The following is a 17772-nucleotide window of genomic DNA, read 5'->3' on the forward strand; positions in this document are numbered from 1 at the left end:
GCCATTCCAATACCATCCGTCTCAACAATGCCTTCCCTTCCGTACCATTACACATCTTGGTCTGAATCAGCGAGCAAGGTTAGGAGCATACGATCCTCGTCCGACAACCTTGGGCTCATCATCATCCGCCTCAATGCCATGGAACGGATCCTCCCCATCCAACAAATCAAGCTTCTCCCCATTCTCCATCTCCAAACTCCACTCGCTCGTCTCAAACATTCCCATCCTGGTAGGTCTGTGACTCTTGAACCGCATCCAAGCAGATCTCTTGGTGCCCTTGACCTTGAACTGGATGTCAATCCTGCCTTGAAGTTGGTTCATCTCTCCCCAGATCCACGGCATCTTATGAGCGAAGTAGATCTCGTCGCCCAGGTACTCCCGCGCTTTGGGGGATGTGCGCAGGGCGTACATGGTGGACGAGACGACGGAGCTGGAGGACTTCTGATAGTTGAAGATGGCGAGAGTGGAAGAGATGAGGACCGCGAGGAAGATGGGGACGGTGCGCACCCATCGCATGCCACCCTGCGAGACATCTAGGCGTCGAGTTAGAAAATCGAGGCGTGGAAGATCAATCAGATGGCATTGCTACTACGTACCGGGCAGCTCTCGATCAGCTCTTCTCTCCATCAACGGACCCTGTCCCGGCTTTGGAGCGGCGATCAGAGTCCGCCTGGATACCAGGCTCCGCCCATTAACATTGCCTATCCTAGGCAGAGCTCTCGACCGCAGCAATCGTGGAAGCATTGCGTTACCCGCTGTTGAGCGTTCGACCAGAGTGACCGCTCGCCGGGAGAAATCTTTCCTATAGGGCTTGTGTTTGCGCTGTTTGCATTTGGCGAGCTTGTAGGAACGCGACTTTCTCAAAACCCACCACGCGCATATCAAGATGGAACAGACAAGCGCCAGGTTGAGGAAAACCTTTCGATACCCTACAGACGATGACTCTGATGATGGTCTCCCCGAAGCCTTGGATGAAGAAGGTACAGAAAACTCCCCATGGAAGTATAGGCATACATACATAACAATTCCCCGCCTCACCCCACGTCTTCCTTCCTCTCGTCTTCCCCAGGCTAAGTAGGAATCTACCTTACCTTGCTTACCTTACTTACGTTTTCACAGAACAAGAGACCCTGATCCGCACCCTTCACCTCGAGAACACACTTCGGAATACCCAGTATGCACGCCTGCTCCTCGCCCTCCCGCTGCTCAGCATAGTCCCCTACATCCCTACCCTGCTCGCCACACGCACCTCCTTCCTCTCCCTCCTCAGCATCTCCTCCTTACTCTCAACCGCCTACCTCTTATATATCCTGCCCCCTGGACGGACCTCCATTCCTCTCCTCGACAGCTTGAATGCACCGGCCGCGAGATCTCCCTCTCGATCCGTGCACGAGGCCCGGGATGATGGGGGACAGGGACCCATTGAGCGCTACCTACCGTCTTTGAATCTGGTGCTCAGTGCCGTTCTGGGCATCCTGGGGTTGGTGTCTAGGGGTAAGGAGTTGGCTTGGTGGGGGTTCGGATGGTTGCCGGCGGCCGTCTATGCTGTTGTTCTGCTGGCGAAGGTGGTTATGGGCAGCGTCGATCCGGAGGCCGAGTTGGGGTCTCTGAGATATGAGTTCAAGGGGGCCTAGGCTTGCTTCTGTCTTTTATGCTTGTTGATTTTAGAGAGCATGGGAAAGCCCTGTAGGAATATCACGATCTACATTGATGAACAGACACAATAGGAGATAGCCATGAGAACCACTGTCCAAATTTGCTTCAGTGTCTGTGTCCTATCTTGCAGATAATTTTTAATCTTTGCTCTACATATCAATGCTTTCATTGAATCTCAAAACACCGTTTGCTTTCAAAACTCCATCAACGCCCTCTGGAAGTCTAGGGAATGGATCAGCGAGTATGTCCCTTTCTACCTTTGGCTCAGCCGAGTTGTCGATAACTAGTACAAGTCCTTGCGCCTTGATTGCTTCTATCAAAGCAGGTACCATATCCTATAAATTGTCAATTCGTCTGTTTATTTGTAAGATTGAAGACAACTTACCAAGAGCCGTGAACAGCATATCAAACCCATGAAATTATTGTTTTGTGCAGTCCTCACTGCTTCCTTGATAGACGTTGTCCTCCTTCCACTGCTTGGGACCGCTGGCGAACCTGCTGCTTTGCCCTCACAGCCAAGATCATTACACAAGAAAATTGGATAATTAGGCTGCTTCCAATTTAGTGCCGTGCAAACAGTAGGATTATAAGAGCTGAAAACGATTGATGGTGTTGAATCTGGTGACCGCTCTCTTATGCTCCTCGCGTGGTCAAAGACGACGTTTAGAATGGCATCTCCAAACGTATTGATATTCATCGTTGGTCCAAGACGTAGAGTTTTCTCCTCCTCTGCAGATGGATAGAGGATCTGAAGATTAATATGCATACCTTGGGGTAGGAGGGCAAGCGCGTCTTTGAGGGATATAGCTGAGTTCGAAAGTATGCGGTGGACATCGGCAATGCTTTCTAATGGTAGATTCGGAAGCGCTGAAAGATCGCCCTTCTTGCTGGCTTGACGACAGCCCGCGCTGATAAACTGGTCATATGTCAGGCGGCTAACCGGGAACTCGATGTCCATGTAATTTATGGTCCACGTTGGCCAAAGAACAGGAACTCCATCACATGTGTGCTGTACAAAGAGCTGCACATAATCTCCCGATAGACTGGAGCCAGTTATGAAAGCGCTTGGCCTATGATCAAACTGACTTGTTGCTTTCCAGTATGTTTCAAAATCGGTAATTTCCAAGGGCTTTCCTTGGAAAGGTTTGATTACCTGGAAATTAAAAGTGATTTGCCCGATGGCTCTGAGCCGTGGATCAAAAAGGGGCAAGCAACACCGACCAGAGCTACTCAACAATGCTCTGAATGTACTAGGCAATGCGACAGTCTTCGCGATCACCTTCGCACCGTATGTGGGAAAGACGTCAAAATCGATGGCGAAGGAGTCTAGGTTGTCAATCTGGAATGAAACAAGCCGGGTATCTTCCTGGAAGGGGAGTAGAATATTCTTTGGAATTAAATCGGACAGTTTTGAAGATATAGTGAGACGTGCGGCCGGGTATTTACTATCGTGGAAAAAGACCATGGGCTGTTCACCAATGTCTTCAAAGCTTATCTGTACGAAAGTCTTTGTGTCGAGGAAATTGTGGCCGTATCGTCGTAAAGGAATGATTGGAGGTGGTAGCTCGAGCTCAGGAATACCATCGGCGTCGATGCTCATTGGTACAGGTAGACTGCTTCCTGACATAGGCTGAAGTTGACCACTCTGCAAAACCCTTCGATCTTCTGTGGTCGAGGGTATTGATGAAAGCAATCTCATGCATTCGAGATGGCCCTCCCACGCTGCATAATACATGGCAGAAAGGCCTTTCTCGTCCAAAATGTCGGGTTTGACACCAACATCCAGAAGTGTCTGCATGCATGGCACATTTCCTTCACTTGCAGCATGGAAAAGTGGCGTCCAAGAGTAAAGCTTGTCGATCTGGTCAAGGTCTGCTCCATAATCCCTAAGTAGAAGAAGCAGTTGGGGCGTTTGACCTGAGCGAGCAACAAGGTGTTGAGGATATAGGCCTTCGGCATCGGGTAAAATCCTGGCACCGTGTTTCAGAAGTAGTTCAACAATAGCCACGGAGCCATGTTCGCAGGCTAAATTCAATGGCACATGGTCGGCATCGGATATAGGATCAATCCGAGCAGATCGGTCAAGTAGTCGTTGAGCGCATTCGATGTGTCCGTGTATAATAGCATGAATCAAGGGGGTGAAGTTATCATGGTCGATTAAGTCGATAGTAGAATGGTCGGCTTCAGGATTTTTAGTTCCCACACATAGCAGAAGAAGACGGGCTATAGACATACCATTGAGCAACGCTTCCATCATATCAAGACGACCATGCATACATGCATAATGTAATGGCACTCGTCCATACACATCCGTTCGGCTAACAGAAACCCCTTTCGAAATCCCAACACCTAAGACGAAAGAGTTGCCATAAATGGTGGCCTGGTGGAGGCAGTTTCGCTCATTGATATCGTCCTCTGATTGAATATCTACGAGCCCAGTGTCTAAAAGTAGTTGTAATGACGGTTCTGGCCCTTCGTTGATTGCTGCAAGGAAAGTTCTGGTAATTCTCTCCAACAACGCTACGTCGCGGGTACCATCTGGATCTGCGGCAGTCTTCAAACGTAGGAGAAGGTCCTTCAGAGATTCGAGGTTACCTGAAATCACAGCATCAAGAAGCAAGGTGTCCGCATCACCCTCGTCAGTACCAAGTAGACGCTGGCTGCTCACGATGTGTTCGGGATTCCTTTCGAAGTTCACATGGTCGCCCTCTGACCAAGCACCAAGCTCTTGCAAGCTAGTGGTTGCCTGATCGGATAATTCGCTGATGACAGTCGCATTGAAAAATGGTTGCACCTCCACGGCCCTGGAGAGATAGAGTTCCTTGGTTTTGGACTTCGATGTCTTGTCCCATTTCTTGAGAATCTTGGAGAAAGCCGTTCCATTAATTTCAACAAATTGCTGAAGCTTGTTGAGATCGTTGCCAAATTGCTGAAAGCCTTCTTCTAAAGTCGTAAATTTGGCAGACCGTCGAGACGTGCTTTGGTTGCGAGACTGGAGGACTTTCTTCTTGTCAAGCAAGGTCTTCAGTCGGATTTTGAGCTACATCACATCAGCCACCATGGTAAAAGTATAACGGGGACGAATAGAACACACCTCGGCCTCTTTCTGGAGGTAGAAGGCATTGACTTTTTCGAGCTCTCGTTCCTGTTGACTCGTTAGCAAGACGCTTCGCGCATGATATCGAAGCGATAGTGACCTACCAATTGGAAGAAGAATGTGGCCTTGTTCGCTTGTAAGGCTGACTGGGAATCAACAACTGGTAAGAGGCGGTGAACATCATTTTGGGCGAGGAGAGTAGGTGTCGCCGAGAGCTTTTTGATGAGCTGCCACAGTATTAGTGTACGCGGACGAACCCTTGGCCCTAATAGCCTGGGGGCTGCCCCGTTCCATTGCTTTTCTATAGGATAGGCACGGCATTAACGCACCTTCTTCAAAGCTTTGTAGTTGACGAAACTCGCCGCATATTCAGGGACTTCGAGCTGGCGTTTCTGAATCTGCTTGCCAAACTTCCTAAACGCGCAGTACGAGTCAGCTCAAGCGCCGTTGAGGAACAGAAACGGGACCTGATGCGTTTTTCCGCAAGGGATCAAGGGGGGTGGAGGGGGCGGATTAACGTACATAATGCGGTGTTGGCACCCGCAGAGCCCTGGGGGGCTTGGAGCGTGCTACGAGACTCGAGAGGGGAGGCAGGTATTTCAAGACACAGTATCTTCGACGTGAGCCCGGTCACATGCAGCAGTCCATAGCTACAGATAAGACGGGCGCTGATATAGAGGGGTGAGATGACGTCGGACTGTGTGATGTGTGATATAGGATGTGGGATGTGTGATATCAGAGAGTTGGAGGGGTTGACGACGAGGACCCTGTACACTGACTGTGCTATACCTTGCTGTGAAAGCTGCAGAGAGCAGTGCCGCGGGGATGCACGTGCAGGCCCAGTGAACGATGGATGGACGGATACGGGTGGGAGAGATGCAGAAGCTACTCTCGCAGGAGGAAGAAGGACGCCGGGAGCAAAGAAGAACGATGTCTCTCTGTGCGGATGCTGCGCAAACCAAACCAAGAGGCCACTGAATGGGTCAGTCAGAGGTGCATCTCTGGAGGGGGAAGAAGGACGGAGGTACAGTGTGTTGGAGTTGAGATGGCCGTGGGTCGAAGGAGAAGACGCATCAGACCAAGAAGGGACTAGTGAGGGGCACGCAGAGCTGGAGCTGCACCAGGACTTGGCGGGACCAGTGTCCAATGGGGCACATCAACCGCGAGCGCCAGTTCTCGGAGGAAGGGGGCAATACTTGCTGCGAACCCTATATACACTCCGCTTGAAGGTATTCTTTGCCTTTGCGCAGACCGCGGGGCTGACAGGCGGCGACCCTTGCGACGTTGTCGTTATCGGATCGCGTCGCAAAACGGGCCATTCAGAGGCCGCCATTTGCTGACCCTTCTGGCCAACCTCACCCAATCAGATCCCCCACGTGGGCTGCCCGGCCGCAATGGCCTTAGAGGGGCCGAGGCACGACGCAAGGCTGAGCGTCGGAGGCTGCCGATATCGAGAGTAAGGCTGGCTGGCCCTCTTTGACTGTCTGCAACCTCAAGATTCAAGAGTGGCTATCACATCTACATACCTATCTATTCACCCGTTTGGAGCAAATACAACAATCATTCGGGATATCATTCAACAACTATGGGTAGAGCAAAATTCATTGGCTAATAACAATTTCGGCATTCATCACCGGCAATGCCTCCGCGAGCATTTCAGGACTTCGTCAACTCCTCCGCAACCTTATCCTTCGTCCCGCTTGTCTCGGCTGGCTCTGGTTTCGCTGCTGGTTCACCACTATTGTCCGCTGGGGCTTCCGCGGCAGCCTTCTTAAGCCTCTCTGCATCCTCCATCCTGATCTCCTTTCCTCCGACACGGTCTTTCGATTCTTTCTCATCCTCGCTATCGCCAAGACTGAATGGATCATTATCGGCATCACCGATCGGGCTGGGGTCAACGGTCGACAAGGGTTGCCATTTACTCTGCTTGCCTGATGGCGGCGCATTTTCTGTGGCTAGCTTTGGCGAAGAACGATAGAGATCGATTTCTTCCGGAGGACCACCTTGGAAGGAAACTTTCCTACCTTCGGAAGGTCTTGGGGGCGCGGGGGTTGGCTTGAAGAGGTCGGGGTTGGCGAGTGGACGTGTGGACCGGCGAGGAGGAGCTAGTAATCTTGTTAGGCCTCGTAGGGAGATCGAGGAGAAGACAACCTACCGCCATCATTCATTTGAATGCCAGCAAAATCATCGCTGAGAACTTGGGGATCCGCATCATAGCGATTGTAATCTCCACTCTCCCTTCCATCGCCGCTTCTGCGAGAACGGTATGGGGCTCTTGCGGAGGAAGCGCTGTAACCTTGCGGTTGAGGATCATCATCCTCATCTTCACCATCAATCTTCTTTTTCAGATTTGAGATCCATCCATTAACTTTACTCTGCGTCTCAAGGAATCCTTTACGTAAGTTCTCTTTGATGATTGGAAGGTCGTCCTCAAGGAAGCTGTGGTTCTCTTCGTACGTTGGGTTTTGCCTGAAGCCTGCTTGCTGTCGACTTCGTTGGCTGCCGCTACCCCTACTGGTACTCCGAGGCCCGTAAGATCCACCACCACCATAGTGTTCAGCGAGTTGTCTGGCATATTGTTCGTCGGCCTCGAGTTGAGATTGCGGGGTGGACCCAACAGGCTGGGCAGTTGGCCGAGGAGGTCGTGGTGGGGGAGTCGGTTCTCTCGCATTAGGATCAGTCATGCCTATAGTCAGAATTAGTAGGTGTAGTAAGCGTATTTACAATCGGATTCAATACCTAGTAGAGCATTGAAAGCGGGCTCAATACGACCACCACTGGCCGTCAACACTGCTTTAACAACAGCTGCATCAATGCTTGGGAAGGCTTCCTTGAGAGTATTCTCGGCTTGCTGCTGTGGACTAAGAGGACGTGGTGGCTTCGGCGGCGGAACCTCTTCAACAGTGGCAGCCTTGGCTCCAGCAGGCGCATCACCGCTCAGAACACTGGATTCTTGAAGGTCATCGTCGTCCATCTCTAGAGGTCTGGCAGTCGTGGGCGATTCGGCGCCGCTTGAGCCTTTTGTCTGGTGGGAAGAAGGTATTAGCAGCTGTTTCAAGAGCGAGAATGAGAGAGCGCATGAATGCGAGAACGTATAAGCTTACCGGGGTGTCGGTGGGTTTCGCTGGTGTAGACATGACGTTCACCTTCAATTTCTAGAGTTCTCGAAGGTTGGTCAAGGAGATGAACAGATTGCGATAGCACAAGGATGTTCCAGTACAAGAAGCTTTCCTGTTCGCGGTTATCTGGGAGCCTGCTCGTTGTCACGCTTCCGGGCGAGTTTCCCATGTTGAAACCTGAAGCGCGGCGGAGCGCCACGGCCCTGTGGCGGTGCATAATCTCACGTGCACTGGTGTAGTTCTGACACCAAATCAAGTGAGGTACAGTCGGTGGATTGGTGAAATCGCCCGGCCGGCTTTCAACAACCGATCGGCTCTCTCAAAAAAGAAAGGGGAGACAGAAGCAATATCTAGACTTGAGCGAATGCAATAGTGTCTCATATCGATCGACACAATACAGCGTGTCCCTTGAACTGAGATTCGGGATACTTTGGCATGCTGTTGCTGTCATCACCCAAGACCTCTCGCATCAAAGGCCCCTTTCCATGGCAAAGGTCGGCCTCACAGAGGGAGTTCGAACCCGATACCAGAAGAGTTGGGAATATTCCTCTACGTTCCGCATTACCTTATTGGACGGTCTAATAAAACCATCCTGACGTGTGAAAGCCACTGCTAAAGCCATTCTCCATACCCCGATATAGAAGCCTCCTGCACCTAATCTCTAGCACCCAAGAAGTGTACTGTGCTTCCTCACAGATGGTTGGCATCCTTTGCGGTGTCTTCTTTTCACGAGGAGAAAGGAGCAGCCATCCATGAAGGACACATTCCGTACTGCATGACGTGAGGTGGTTTGATTGCGCGCACACGACTCGAGGCTCGCGGGGGGTGTCTCTAGTAGATCCAACCTCTCGATTGTAGACCCACGCCTAGGAACTGCCAGCGCACCAAGAGGCGCGCAACCACAAGATGATAATGCAATATTCTGGACATTGGATGCGCGAGACGGCATTGCGGCAGACTCTCAAGAAACCCGCGGACCTTCGTTGTTCAAGGCGCTTCAAGGCTCTTCAATAGAAACCAAGAGGGCTGTTTGCGGCATCTCAAGGGGCCCACGCCACGCGCGCTGATTGGCCCAGCACTCGCTCTTTGTACGGAGGGACCGGTGCGACCTTACCTCCATACAACCATGGCCTGGATCTCCAGAATTTGTCTGTCTGAAAATCGATGCGCAAGTCAACCCACGCGGTACAAGTGGAAAAAATGGCCTACGCTCACCGGGCTCAAAGCCTTCCTCCCCCCCTTCCACCGTGATTCTCACGCCAACCCTCCATCCCTCCAACAACACCGCCCCCCCCATCCCCAATAAATTATCATCGACTTCAACCTCCCAAAACCCCGCGGTATTCCTTCGGATAACCAACACGCGCCCTCTCCCATTTCGCCCCTTACTACGCTGCGGATGTAACGAGTTGCGGCGTTGAGGCAAGCCAAATAATCTCCCAACCTGCGACCGGCACCTCAGCTCCCTCGCTCTCCTCTCCCTCATCGCATCCTCCCTCACCATGGCTCCGGTCAAGCAACTATCGACTACCTCCACCGCGCGACGAAAATCGTCCAAGGGGGCATTGATCGTCACGTTAAAGCTGTCGCCCGATGCTCTGTCAAAATTCGGTCCGGCACCACTCATAAAGGAGGAAGTCCCATCGAAGGACTCTTCGCCCACCACCTCGAATTCACTCCCGGCTGCTGCGAGTTCGCATGGGGACAACCCATCAGAGTCGGCCTCGAATACGCCTGCTACTACCAGCGGCACACCAGTTCCCTCATCGATGCCACCCCCGACGGAAGGCGTCAAGAAGAAGGGCGTCAAGAGAAGCTCGGGAGTCGCATTGGGCACAGATGCAGTTCCTAAGGTCAGAGGCAAGCCTGGTCCGAAGAAGAAGGCAAGATTGTAAGTACACATCTCCATCGCTCCCTGCATTACACCAACCTCCCCGTCTCTCGACAACAACCTCGAAAATCCTCGTTGCGTTCATCGCTCTGCCCACGATCACTATTACAGAGCCCGAGACTCCTACCACTGTCGGTTTGGTTTATCAATTTTACTAATTTCTGTCATAGGGAGGATGGTACTATCGATCACAGCAGCACCGCCCCAAGGGCATCGAATACGACTGCGGCGGCTCACAGACTCGGCCCCAAGGCGAACCAAGGTGCAATCAATGCTGGTCTGAGGGCCCTTGACCGGACTGGCAAGCCATGTCGCAAGTGGCAGAAAGGTTCCTTCAAGCTCAAGAGCTTCACGGGCGTTGTCTGGGAAATCCCTCGCTGGAAAGCACCCCCGAAGGTCAAAGCTGAAGGCAACCCAGAAGGGTCCGCATCAGGCGAAAGTAGCAAGGAGAACAAGGACAACAGTCAAATCGAGAGCGAGAAGAGCAACAATGGGGCCGATGTTGAGATGGCCAGCGCTGCCAGTCAAAACGTTAGCTCCCCGGCTCCCTCTGCACCATCCGCCGAGTCCGCCCCTGCAGCACCAGCCGTTGTTTCTGTCTCGGCCTAATCGCGTTCACTACTTTCACTTAGCACTCGAAAAACTGTAAAACAAAAGCTTTGGGACGCGACAGGACCCATATTAGCGCCTGTGGTTAAGCCCGTTACACCGAAGGGTCGGTTCCATTTCAAGCAGATGCCTGTATTATTTTTCCTATTATTGTCCTTACTGAGCGTGGAAAATCAAGGGGCGTTGGGTTGAAAATCGGCATGGGCTGTGATGGATGGCGTTATCTGGTACACTGGCCTGCATTGTATTATAGACTTGCACTACCGCAAGACTCGGGAATATAGAGATTCTCAGAGCTTATTTGATCTTCCTGCCGACCTTTTATCTTCACCGCTTTTCTTCTCTTTCTATTTCTCCTCGTTTGAATGCACTAGAAAGTACAAGTTGCAGCATTCGCCCAGCTTACTGAACGAAGACAGCAGCTACGGACAGTTCCTGCGAAGATAGCACAGGGACGACATTTTAGGAAGAAGAGCAGATGAATCAAAGCTCTATGTATGAGTCGAATCTGATTCGAGCGGTAGGCGGGTATCTGTAGAGGGGTTATAGAACGTGGTACCTACTCCGTAATTGGGATGATGGACGACGAGACGGTTGAGTATACATTAATGACCAGATCTGACGTTGGGATAACACCGATGCATAATTATCACCACACAGCTCCAGGTATGAAGAGATGTCACTATTAACAGATCTGAGACAACTTTGGAGTTAGGTTCAAATGACTACCTAGACAGAGTACGATGTTTCAGCAACAATCCGCTTTCACAAATGCCCATAACGGCAACAACAGCATGAAAAGACTCAACCGTAATTTTGTTTAGTTGGTAAATAGAGAAATTTAATCACTATCTGTTCAAGTCCGTGAAAGCAGTTCGTTCGCTGTCTCGTGACCGTATTCGCCATCTCAGTACATACCTCGCTAGTGCTCGGCGCCAGTAAGGCGACCTTCGTGGACGTTAGGGATAACATCAATGCTCCAGAACTGCATTCCCGTTAATACATAACTGATAAGATGTGCTCACAAGACGGAGTCCAACTCGGCTAGATCAAGGGTCTGCTGAAGACTACCTTTCCATATTCACAACTGGCCATGAACAACATCCACAACAGCATACATCGTCCCCACCTTGGTACGGTCATCAACTCACAAACAGCCTGTCTGGGAGCGGGACTCCTACGTGATAGCCCTCAAATTACTCTTCAAAACAACTCCGCAAAACCATAACCCAGCTGAACACCTTGCTGGAGGGCAGCTTACATCGGCACATTCAGGTCATGACCAACCCATACTCGTCGGGCTCACCGGGCATCCCAGATTCGAGCATGCCGACTGGAGCTTCCGGACTCATGCCACGAAGGTCTTCGTATGCGTCAGTCGTTTCCGGCACCGCCTCAGCAATATCACATCAGTATCAGCAACCAACGAGATCCGGTGCCTTCTCGCATCTACTCAACCAACCACCCGATTTCACCTATGATCCGAGCTTCCACAACACAACCGGGCATTCACGGTACGATTCGCGAGGATATGAGATGGATTCAAACACAAATGGAGTAGCCCACGGGCGGTCGGGATCCTGGGGTCGAGCGGGACAGTTGCCAGCCCATTCCAGTGCATTTGGGTCGCTCGCAAATGGGTATGGATACGGTGGCTCTGGAGGTGGACCTACGGATTACTTTTTCGTACCATCGTATCTGAAGGGGTCTAAATACGTCCAGAAGCTGGAAGAAGCACACAAGGCGAAGGCTTTGGCATCTAGAGATGGATCTTCGGCCCAATCCTCCCAAACAGGCTCTCTCTCGACAAGCACAAGCAGTATAAATCTACATGCGAAAGTGCCAGCCTCGCATCGAGGCATGACCTACGATCTCATAGAGAAAGCCCCGCCTGCGGAAGATGATGCAGTGGCTCCCTTACCTTCTAAATGGAATAGCCATGACAAACATGGAGGACTGGAAGTTTTGGCAGATGGGCAGGAGGTGAAGTTTACAGGATCGAAGTCTGTTGCGGATCGAGACCATGAAGCATGTTCTATCAGGGCAGACCACCCCATGCCTCCACAGTGCGGGATATATTATTTCGAAGTCACAATTATATCACGAAAAAGAGAAGAGTATGTTGTTTCCCCGTTGTGTCATATTATTGATTTAAACGGCTAATTTTCAATACAGGAGCTCTATCGGCATTGGCTTCTCCGGTAAAAATGTAGTATTAACAAGATTGCCTGGCTGGGAGCCTGACTCTTGGGCATACCATGGAGACGATGGGAATTCATTCTGTTGTCAGAGCTCGGGGAAAAGCTACGGGCCTCGTTTTACCGCGGGGGATATTATAGGATGCGGGGTGAATTTCAGAACCGGATCTGCCTTCTTCACTAAAAATGGAGTTCACCTAGGTATGTTGCCCGTCTAAATGCAGTTGGCACCGACTTTTCATGTTTCGTTTCAGACTGAGCTCACGATAATCAGGAACTGCATTTCGCGAAATTAAGGGAAAGCTCTTTCCCTCGGTGGGAATGAAAAAACAAGGCGAGCATATTAAAGTAAACTTTGGACAAAGTCCATTTGTTTTTGATATAGATGGCATGATGGCGGCAAGTATTCTTTTACTTTCCCCCCTCTGCATATATCTCCTTTACGAAAATGCCGATTCCCACCTCCAATTACCCACCTCCAACTGAGGAGGCTTTTCCTCAGGGTGGTGCGGAGGACCGCATTCTCGCCTCAGACTCCCATAATCAATTTCCCTATGTCTGTACGGGTACTTTTGACATGGGAGGAACAAAGTTTCGATATCGTTTCGATGGTACGAACTTGGTTATTGACTTTGGTGCTACGCAGAACGAGAAGATGCAAATACAGCAACGCATTGAGGCTACGAGGTATGTGGTCTTACTTCTCTTCTTTGCTTGATTCCAATTACTAACACATCTCAGTGCCGCGAAACTAGCACCGCCCTTAAACGAGACGGAGTTGATACAGTCACTGGTATGTATTCAGGTATGCGCTGTTGTATTACGTCTAACGCTCTCAGGTTCTCCAATTTCTCTCACATGACGGTTATATCGAGACCGCGAGAGCATTTGCAGAGGAAATCCGTTCGGAAAAGAAAGCCTTGAGCATGGATCCAAACGCTGTCGTAAATGGATTCGATGTTAGAGAAGACGAGGATGCTGGTCATCGCCAACGTGCGTCACCTTCAGCAACATTGATTCCAATCAAATGCTGACAGACACAGGAATTCGTACGGCGATACTGGACGGTGATATTGAGAAAGCCCTCGAATACACGAACACTTACTATCCCAATGTCTTGAAAGACAATGAGCATGTTTACTTCCGGTTAAGAGTCCGGCGATTTATCGAGATGATTCGTCAAGGGGCTGAAATGCAGAACCCCAGCACAACGAACGGCAGCAAGAAAAGTAATGGACGTGGCGGAGACTGGTATGACGACGGGGTCAACCAGGAAATGGAACTGGACGATCATCAGAGCCAGAGTAATAATTGGGATAAGATGGACACCGAAGAATCCCCGGCGAACCAAATGGAGTATCAGAAGCTATTGCAAGAGACAATCAACTACGGACGGGATCTTCAAGCCGAATTCGCAGACGATCCACGCCGCGAAGTCAGCAAGGCCCTCTCGGATGCGTTTTCTCTGATGGCATACCAAGACCCACTGAATGCGAAGGAGGTCTCTCATCTCCTCGATCCGCGCTGACGCTACGCTGCCTTTCCTGCGGGACTTCAACCTCGTCGCTGAAGCCGCCAAGCGCGCCCAGATGGCCGTCCTTTTGCGGGACTTGGAAGCTGTGGGCCTCTGAGCGAGCGAGCGAGCGAGCGAGCGAGGGAGAGGAGAGGGGAGAGAGAGGGGGGGCCGCGCCGCGCCGGGCGTGTGAGTGAGTGAGTGAGCGGGAAACGAAATGCGAAGGCTTGGGCCTAGGTATATAAGGTACATGCAAGTTATATATGCATACCTTACCTCCACCACTACCTACCTACCCTACGCCAAAGAGGAGGACCTTTCGCTCTTAGTATTCGGATGGGGGTTTCCGGGACTTTTTTTGGGATAGAGTAGAAGGGCTCGTGTGGGATCTTATTGCTGCGAAGCATCTTTTTTTGGAGTGGATTGGTTTGGTTTATTAGCGATTTCTGGGTTTTTGATATACAATGGCGTAAAGGGGTTATAGCGCCACTTACTCTGTAATTCCTGGTACTGGGATATATATAGCAGGACAGAAACTAGAGGATAGAAAATATCATAGTAATGCCACACGCAAACTACCTACCTTAGCTCCCAGGAAAACAAGATGGCACGTGACTGACTACCATAATCGGATGACCACTTCCTTCACTACCCCTTTCAGGTTGACCAGATATCTCTCGCGTTTGAGTGTAATATATTCCTATAAACGGCTGATCCGCCTCAGCAGCTCAGTTCTAAAGCTAGCCACAAGAGTCTCGCAAGCCAAACAAACCCCTTTCCCATCCATTCCAGCCTGCAATTAATATCAATTTCACCGCCGGGAAAGAAGATTACTCGGGCCCCATACACCTAACCACATGCATTCATGCTGCGCAACACAACGCCGGGGAAGAGAGAAACCGAAACCAAGACACCACATTCCGGATCGCATATCCCGCGCTGCCGCCTCATTGACTAGGCAGCGGCCGTACGAAATCATCGATGTTAACGAAAGCGCCAGAGTTGCCCTCTGCCCGGAGATCTTCCAAGAGGACGCTTGTTTGTTGGATGAGCTGTTCGAGACCTGCGGAGGAGGATTTGCCCAGAGAGACTATCACCCGTTAATACAAGGCACAGGAGACGGCACAAGAGTCGTTAGACTTACGTAGGATTGCAGAATTCAACTCTTCTGCCACTGCTACTCGGCCATTATGTGTTGCTGCTGAGGCGGGGGCGGCGGGGCGAATGAGGAGGAGGCCTCTTGTGAGGAGGAGGAGGAGGAGGTAGGGCCAGTGGATTGGTGGGTGGAGGAAGGGGAAGAGGAGGAAGAGGATGCGGAGTATGGATGTTGGGCGTGTGAGGAACCCGCGGGGCAGGGGGATGAGAGCGGTGCTTCCATCTTGTAGGTATGAGGAGGAGGAGAGAGTGGTGTTGTGGAGAGTGTGATGGATGGATGGGGGGAGAAAGAAGAGATCAGTAGAGTAGGCTGATCTCTGATCGGATCGGATCTGATTTGATTGATTGATCTTGGTTTCTCGGGAAGCTTTGGCGAGAGGTGGCGTGCGCAGCGGCGAAGGTTCGGGATTGAACTGGGGATAACGACGACGATAGTCTTTCTCTGCTCTGTTGGTGATGGATAGGATGGACGATCGGGCTGATGGGAGAGAGAAAGGACTTCTTTGTAGATATATAGAGAGAAGAAGGGTTGGATCCGGACGAAAGATTGCCAGTTGATGATGATTTCTTCCGTAGACACGGAAACACTTCGGCGGCAATGGCAATTGACCGGAAGATCCTCGACGAGGCTAAATGGCAAAAGAGGAAGAAGATCTGGGATTCTGGGGTGACGCGGTAACTCCGCCTTCTACGTCCGTCAGAGCAGAGCGGGAGAAGGGAAGAAGAAGGTGTTGATCTCTGATTGGTATATATTTGTGTAAGGTAAGGTAAGGTAGGTATGTTTGTATATAATTGTATTGTACTTTTTGTTGTTTATTTATCTTTCAAGTCTTCGCACGATAACGGGATTCTTTTATCTTCTTTATACTACTGAACCTCTTCGTCATCCAGCTCATCTGCTGCATCGTTGATCCCGAGGCACATCGGAGGACAAACCGGCCGCGTGTCAATCGACAATCCCGGATCCAGGGTTTCCAAGGGTCGCCTCCCGACGTCTCCCCTTACATAAGCTTCCTCGGGTCCGGGGCGTTTCTGCGCGTCTCCAGCCACAGGGGGTCAGCCACAGGGAGGGTCAAGCCACAGGAACGAGCCACTGTGGCAGAGCTCTTCCTCTTTCCCCAGAAATGCTCCTCATCAACTTTCGTTAACTTCCTACCTTTGTTTCTTGCCTCCTTGCCTCTTTTTTCTTTTCTTACTAGATGTCGTCGAGGGAGCAGGATGAGAGGACGGATGAAGGCCCTTCGCAAACTTCATTCCAGAGACAGACGAGAGTCGTCAAGGATCTCTTCTCAATCCCGCCTCCCGTAAAGAAGCTCTTCGATCGAGTTCCCGTCGTCACCTATCCTCCAAACCCTCTCCCACAACGAGGCCCGAAGACGTCCAGGGTCCCGAGTCTCTATGTGTTCAGTAATGATGTGGATGCCGCGGCGGGAAGGCCGTCTTTCAATCCGAGTTGCTTGAAATGGCAGGTTGGTGTCCTCCGTAGATGGAGACGGAGAGTCGCACATGTCTGACTGACCATGAGGTCTAGACCTTCTTGAATATCGCCGGCATCGATCACAGACTGATCTCCTCGAATAACCATGCCTCGCCGACGGGATCTCTGCCCTTCCTCCTCCCTGCCGCCCAGTCATCCAACGTCTCTCAAGAGTTCCTCCCGCCTATTCCCTCGAACAAGCTGGTCAAATACGCATCAGAACATGGGGGCAGGGTGAAGGAGCCCTCGAACGTACGCTACGAGGCATATCAGTCTCTTCTTGACCACCGAATACGCAATGCATGGGTAAGACAGCAACTCTCTCCCAGCCGTCCCCGGCGCTCAATTCCAACGCCCCCCGCTCAATTCTAACATCCCCCATAGCTATACACACTCTACCTCGAGCCTCTAAACTTCTCCGCCGTCGCATACGAACTCTACGTCTCGCCCACCTCCTCCAGCGCGCTCGTGCGCGCCTCGATCTCGCACACGCTGCGCGCCGCGGCCGAAGCCGAGCTCCTGAAGCAGAGCGCCGTCATCGACGCGGATGATCTCTACAGCGAGGCGGACAAGGCCTTCGAGGCGCTCTCCACGCTCCTCGGCGACGATCTGTGGTTCTTCGGCGGCGACAAGCCGGCGCTGTTCGACGCGAGCGTGTTTGCTTACACGCAGCTGTTGCTGGATGATGGGCTGGGCTGGAAGGAGAAGAAGCTGTGTATGGCGTTGCGGAGGCGGGAGAATCTGGTGCTGCATCGTGAGAGGTTACTCGTGCGATATTTTGGCGGCTCGTGATATATGTATAGATAATCGTTTGTTGGGAATAGTAATACTAACTGAAAGTAAATCTCCCCATCCCGCGCTGAATGTGTTGAGGGTGTGTCTGCTCGGTTTGGAGTTTTTTGTAAGGGATACATACATACATAACACCCAGTACCAAAAATCAAAGGCCTCATCTTCATCTTTACTTCTTAATCAAGAAGTAGAAGCCACCTCCCAATCTTCCCAATCCTCAACCCCCCCCCCCCCCCCCCCCCCCCCCCCCCCCCCCCCCCCCCCC

The 17772-nt window shown here is 51.4% G+C and overlaps 7 protein-coding genes across 7 annotated transcripts; 4 read left to right on the top strand and 3 right to left on the bottom strand.

The window, feature by feature from the left end:
* Positions 1-66: 66 nt before the first annotated feature.
* Positions 67-744, bottom strand: M430DRAFT_99982 (hypothetical protein; the record flags this gene model as incomplete). Its single annotated transcript, XM_024870236.1, has 2 exons — positions 67-533; positions 597-744. The coding sequence occupies 2 exons, from the start codon at positions 742-744 to the stop codon at positions 67-69; spliced, it is 615 nt and encodes a 204-aa protein (XP_024721811.1).
* A 139-nt stretch (positions 745-883) lies between these two features.
* Positions 884-1752, top strand: M430DRAFT_34791 (hypothetical protein; the record flags this gene model as incomplete). The annotated part of the gene is made up of 2 exons (XM_024866613.1): positions 884-980; positions 1120-1752. 2 exons carry the CDS (start codon positions 887-889, stop codon positions 1632-1634), a joined length of 609 nt encoding a protein of 202 aa, XP_024721812.1. The 3' UTR covers positions 1635-1752.
* Positions 1413-5441, bottom strand: M430DRAFT_235181 (hypothetical protein). Its single transcript, XM_024864920.1, has 7 exons — positions 5276-5441; positions 5083-5167; positions 4858-4980; positions 4751-4801; positions 3892-4696; positions 2042-3837; positions 1413-1991 (listed from the first exon to the last, which is right to left on the bottom strand). Coding segments are annotated over exons 1-7 (3048 nt in total). The 5' UTR covers positions 5278-5441; the 3' UTR covers positions 1413-1805.
* An 872-nt stretch (positions 5442-6313) lies between these two features.
* Positions 6314-8030, bottom strand: M430DRAFT_34792 (hypothetical protein). Its single transcript, XM_024866614.1, has 4 exons — positions 7858-8030; positions 7493-7778; positions 6909-7439; positions 6314-6858 (listed from the first exon to the last, which is right to left on the bottom strand). The coding sequence occupies exons 1-4, from the start codon at positions 7888-7890 to the stop codon at positions 6410-6412; spliced, it is 1299 nt and encodes a 432-aa protein (XP_024721814.1). The 5' UTR covers positions 7891-8030; the 3' UTR covers positions 6314-6409.
* Positions 8031-9410: 1380 nt separating this feature from the next.
* Positions 9411-10312, top strand: M430DRAFT_77016 (hypothetical protein; the record flags this gene model as incomplete). The annotated part of the gene is made up of 2 exons (XM_024869569.1): positions 9411-9763; positions 9934-10312. Coding segments are annotated over 2 exons (732 nt in total), but the record flags the coding sequence as incomplete, so codon positions are not given.
* Positions 10313-11341: 1029 nt separating this feature from the next.
* On the top strand, positions 11342-14098 carry M430DRAFT_66236 (hypothetical protein; the record flags this gene model as incomplete). Its single annotated transcript, XM_024869216.1, has 7 exons — positions 11342-12489; positions 12548-12771; positions 12845-12969; positions 13217-13257; positions 13312-13363; positions 13410-13563; positions 13614-14098. The coding sequence occupies exons 1-7, from the start codon at positions 11651-11653 to the stop codon at positions 14096-14098; spliced, it is 1920 nt and encodes a 639-aa protein (XP_024721816.1). The 5' UTR covers positions 11342-11650.
* A 1773-nt stretch (positions 14099-15871) lies between these two features.
* Positions 15872-17507, top strand: M430DRAFT_50209 (hypothetical protein; the record flags this gene model as incomplete). Its single annotated transcript, XM_024868131.1, has 4 exons — positions 15872-15913; positions 16498-16707; positions 16770-17021; positions 17100-17507. The coding sequence occupies 4 exons, from the start codon at positions 15872-15874 to the stop codon at positions 17505-17507; spliced, it is 912 nt and encodes a 303-aa protein (XP_024721817.1).
* Positions 17508-17772: the final 265 nt, after the last annotated feature.

The sequence above is a fragment of the Amorphotheca resinae genome, assembly GCF_003019875.1.
Source record: "Amorphotheca resinae ATCC 22711 unplaced genomic scaffold M430scaffold_5, whole genome shotgun sequence".
Taxonomy (NCBI): domain Eukaryota; kingdom Fungi; phylum Ascomycota; class Leotiomycetes; order Helotiales; family Amorphothecaceae; genus Amorphotheca; species Amorphotheca resinae.

Bases quoted from the DNA above. Each gene is read 5' to 3' on its own strand.
- M430DRAFT_235181 (XM_024864920.1), bottom strand. The intron at 4,802-4,857 runs GTAGGTCACTAT...ACGAGTCAACAG, and splicing joins CCACATTCTTCTTCCAATTG to GAACGAGAGCTCGAAAAAGT. The intron at 1,992-2,041 runs GTAAGTTGTCTT...GACAATTTATAG, and splicing joins TATGCTGTTCACGGCTCTTG to GATATGGTACCTGCTTTGAT.
- M430DRAFT_34792 (XM_024866614.1), bottom strand. From the start codon at position 7,890: ATGTCTACACCAGCGAAACCCACCGACACCCCG. The intron at 7,779-7,857 runs GTAAGCTTATAC...TCTTCCCACCAG, and splicing joins CGAAACCCACCGACACCCCG to ACAAAAGGCTCAAGCGGCGC. The intron at 6,859-6,908 runs GTAGGTTGTCTT...CAAGATTACTAG, and splicing joins CATTCAAATGAATGATGGCG to CTCCTCCTCGCCGGTCCACA.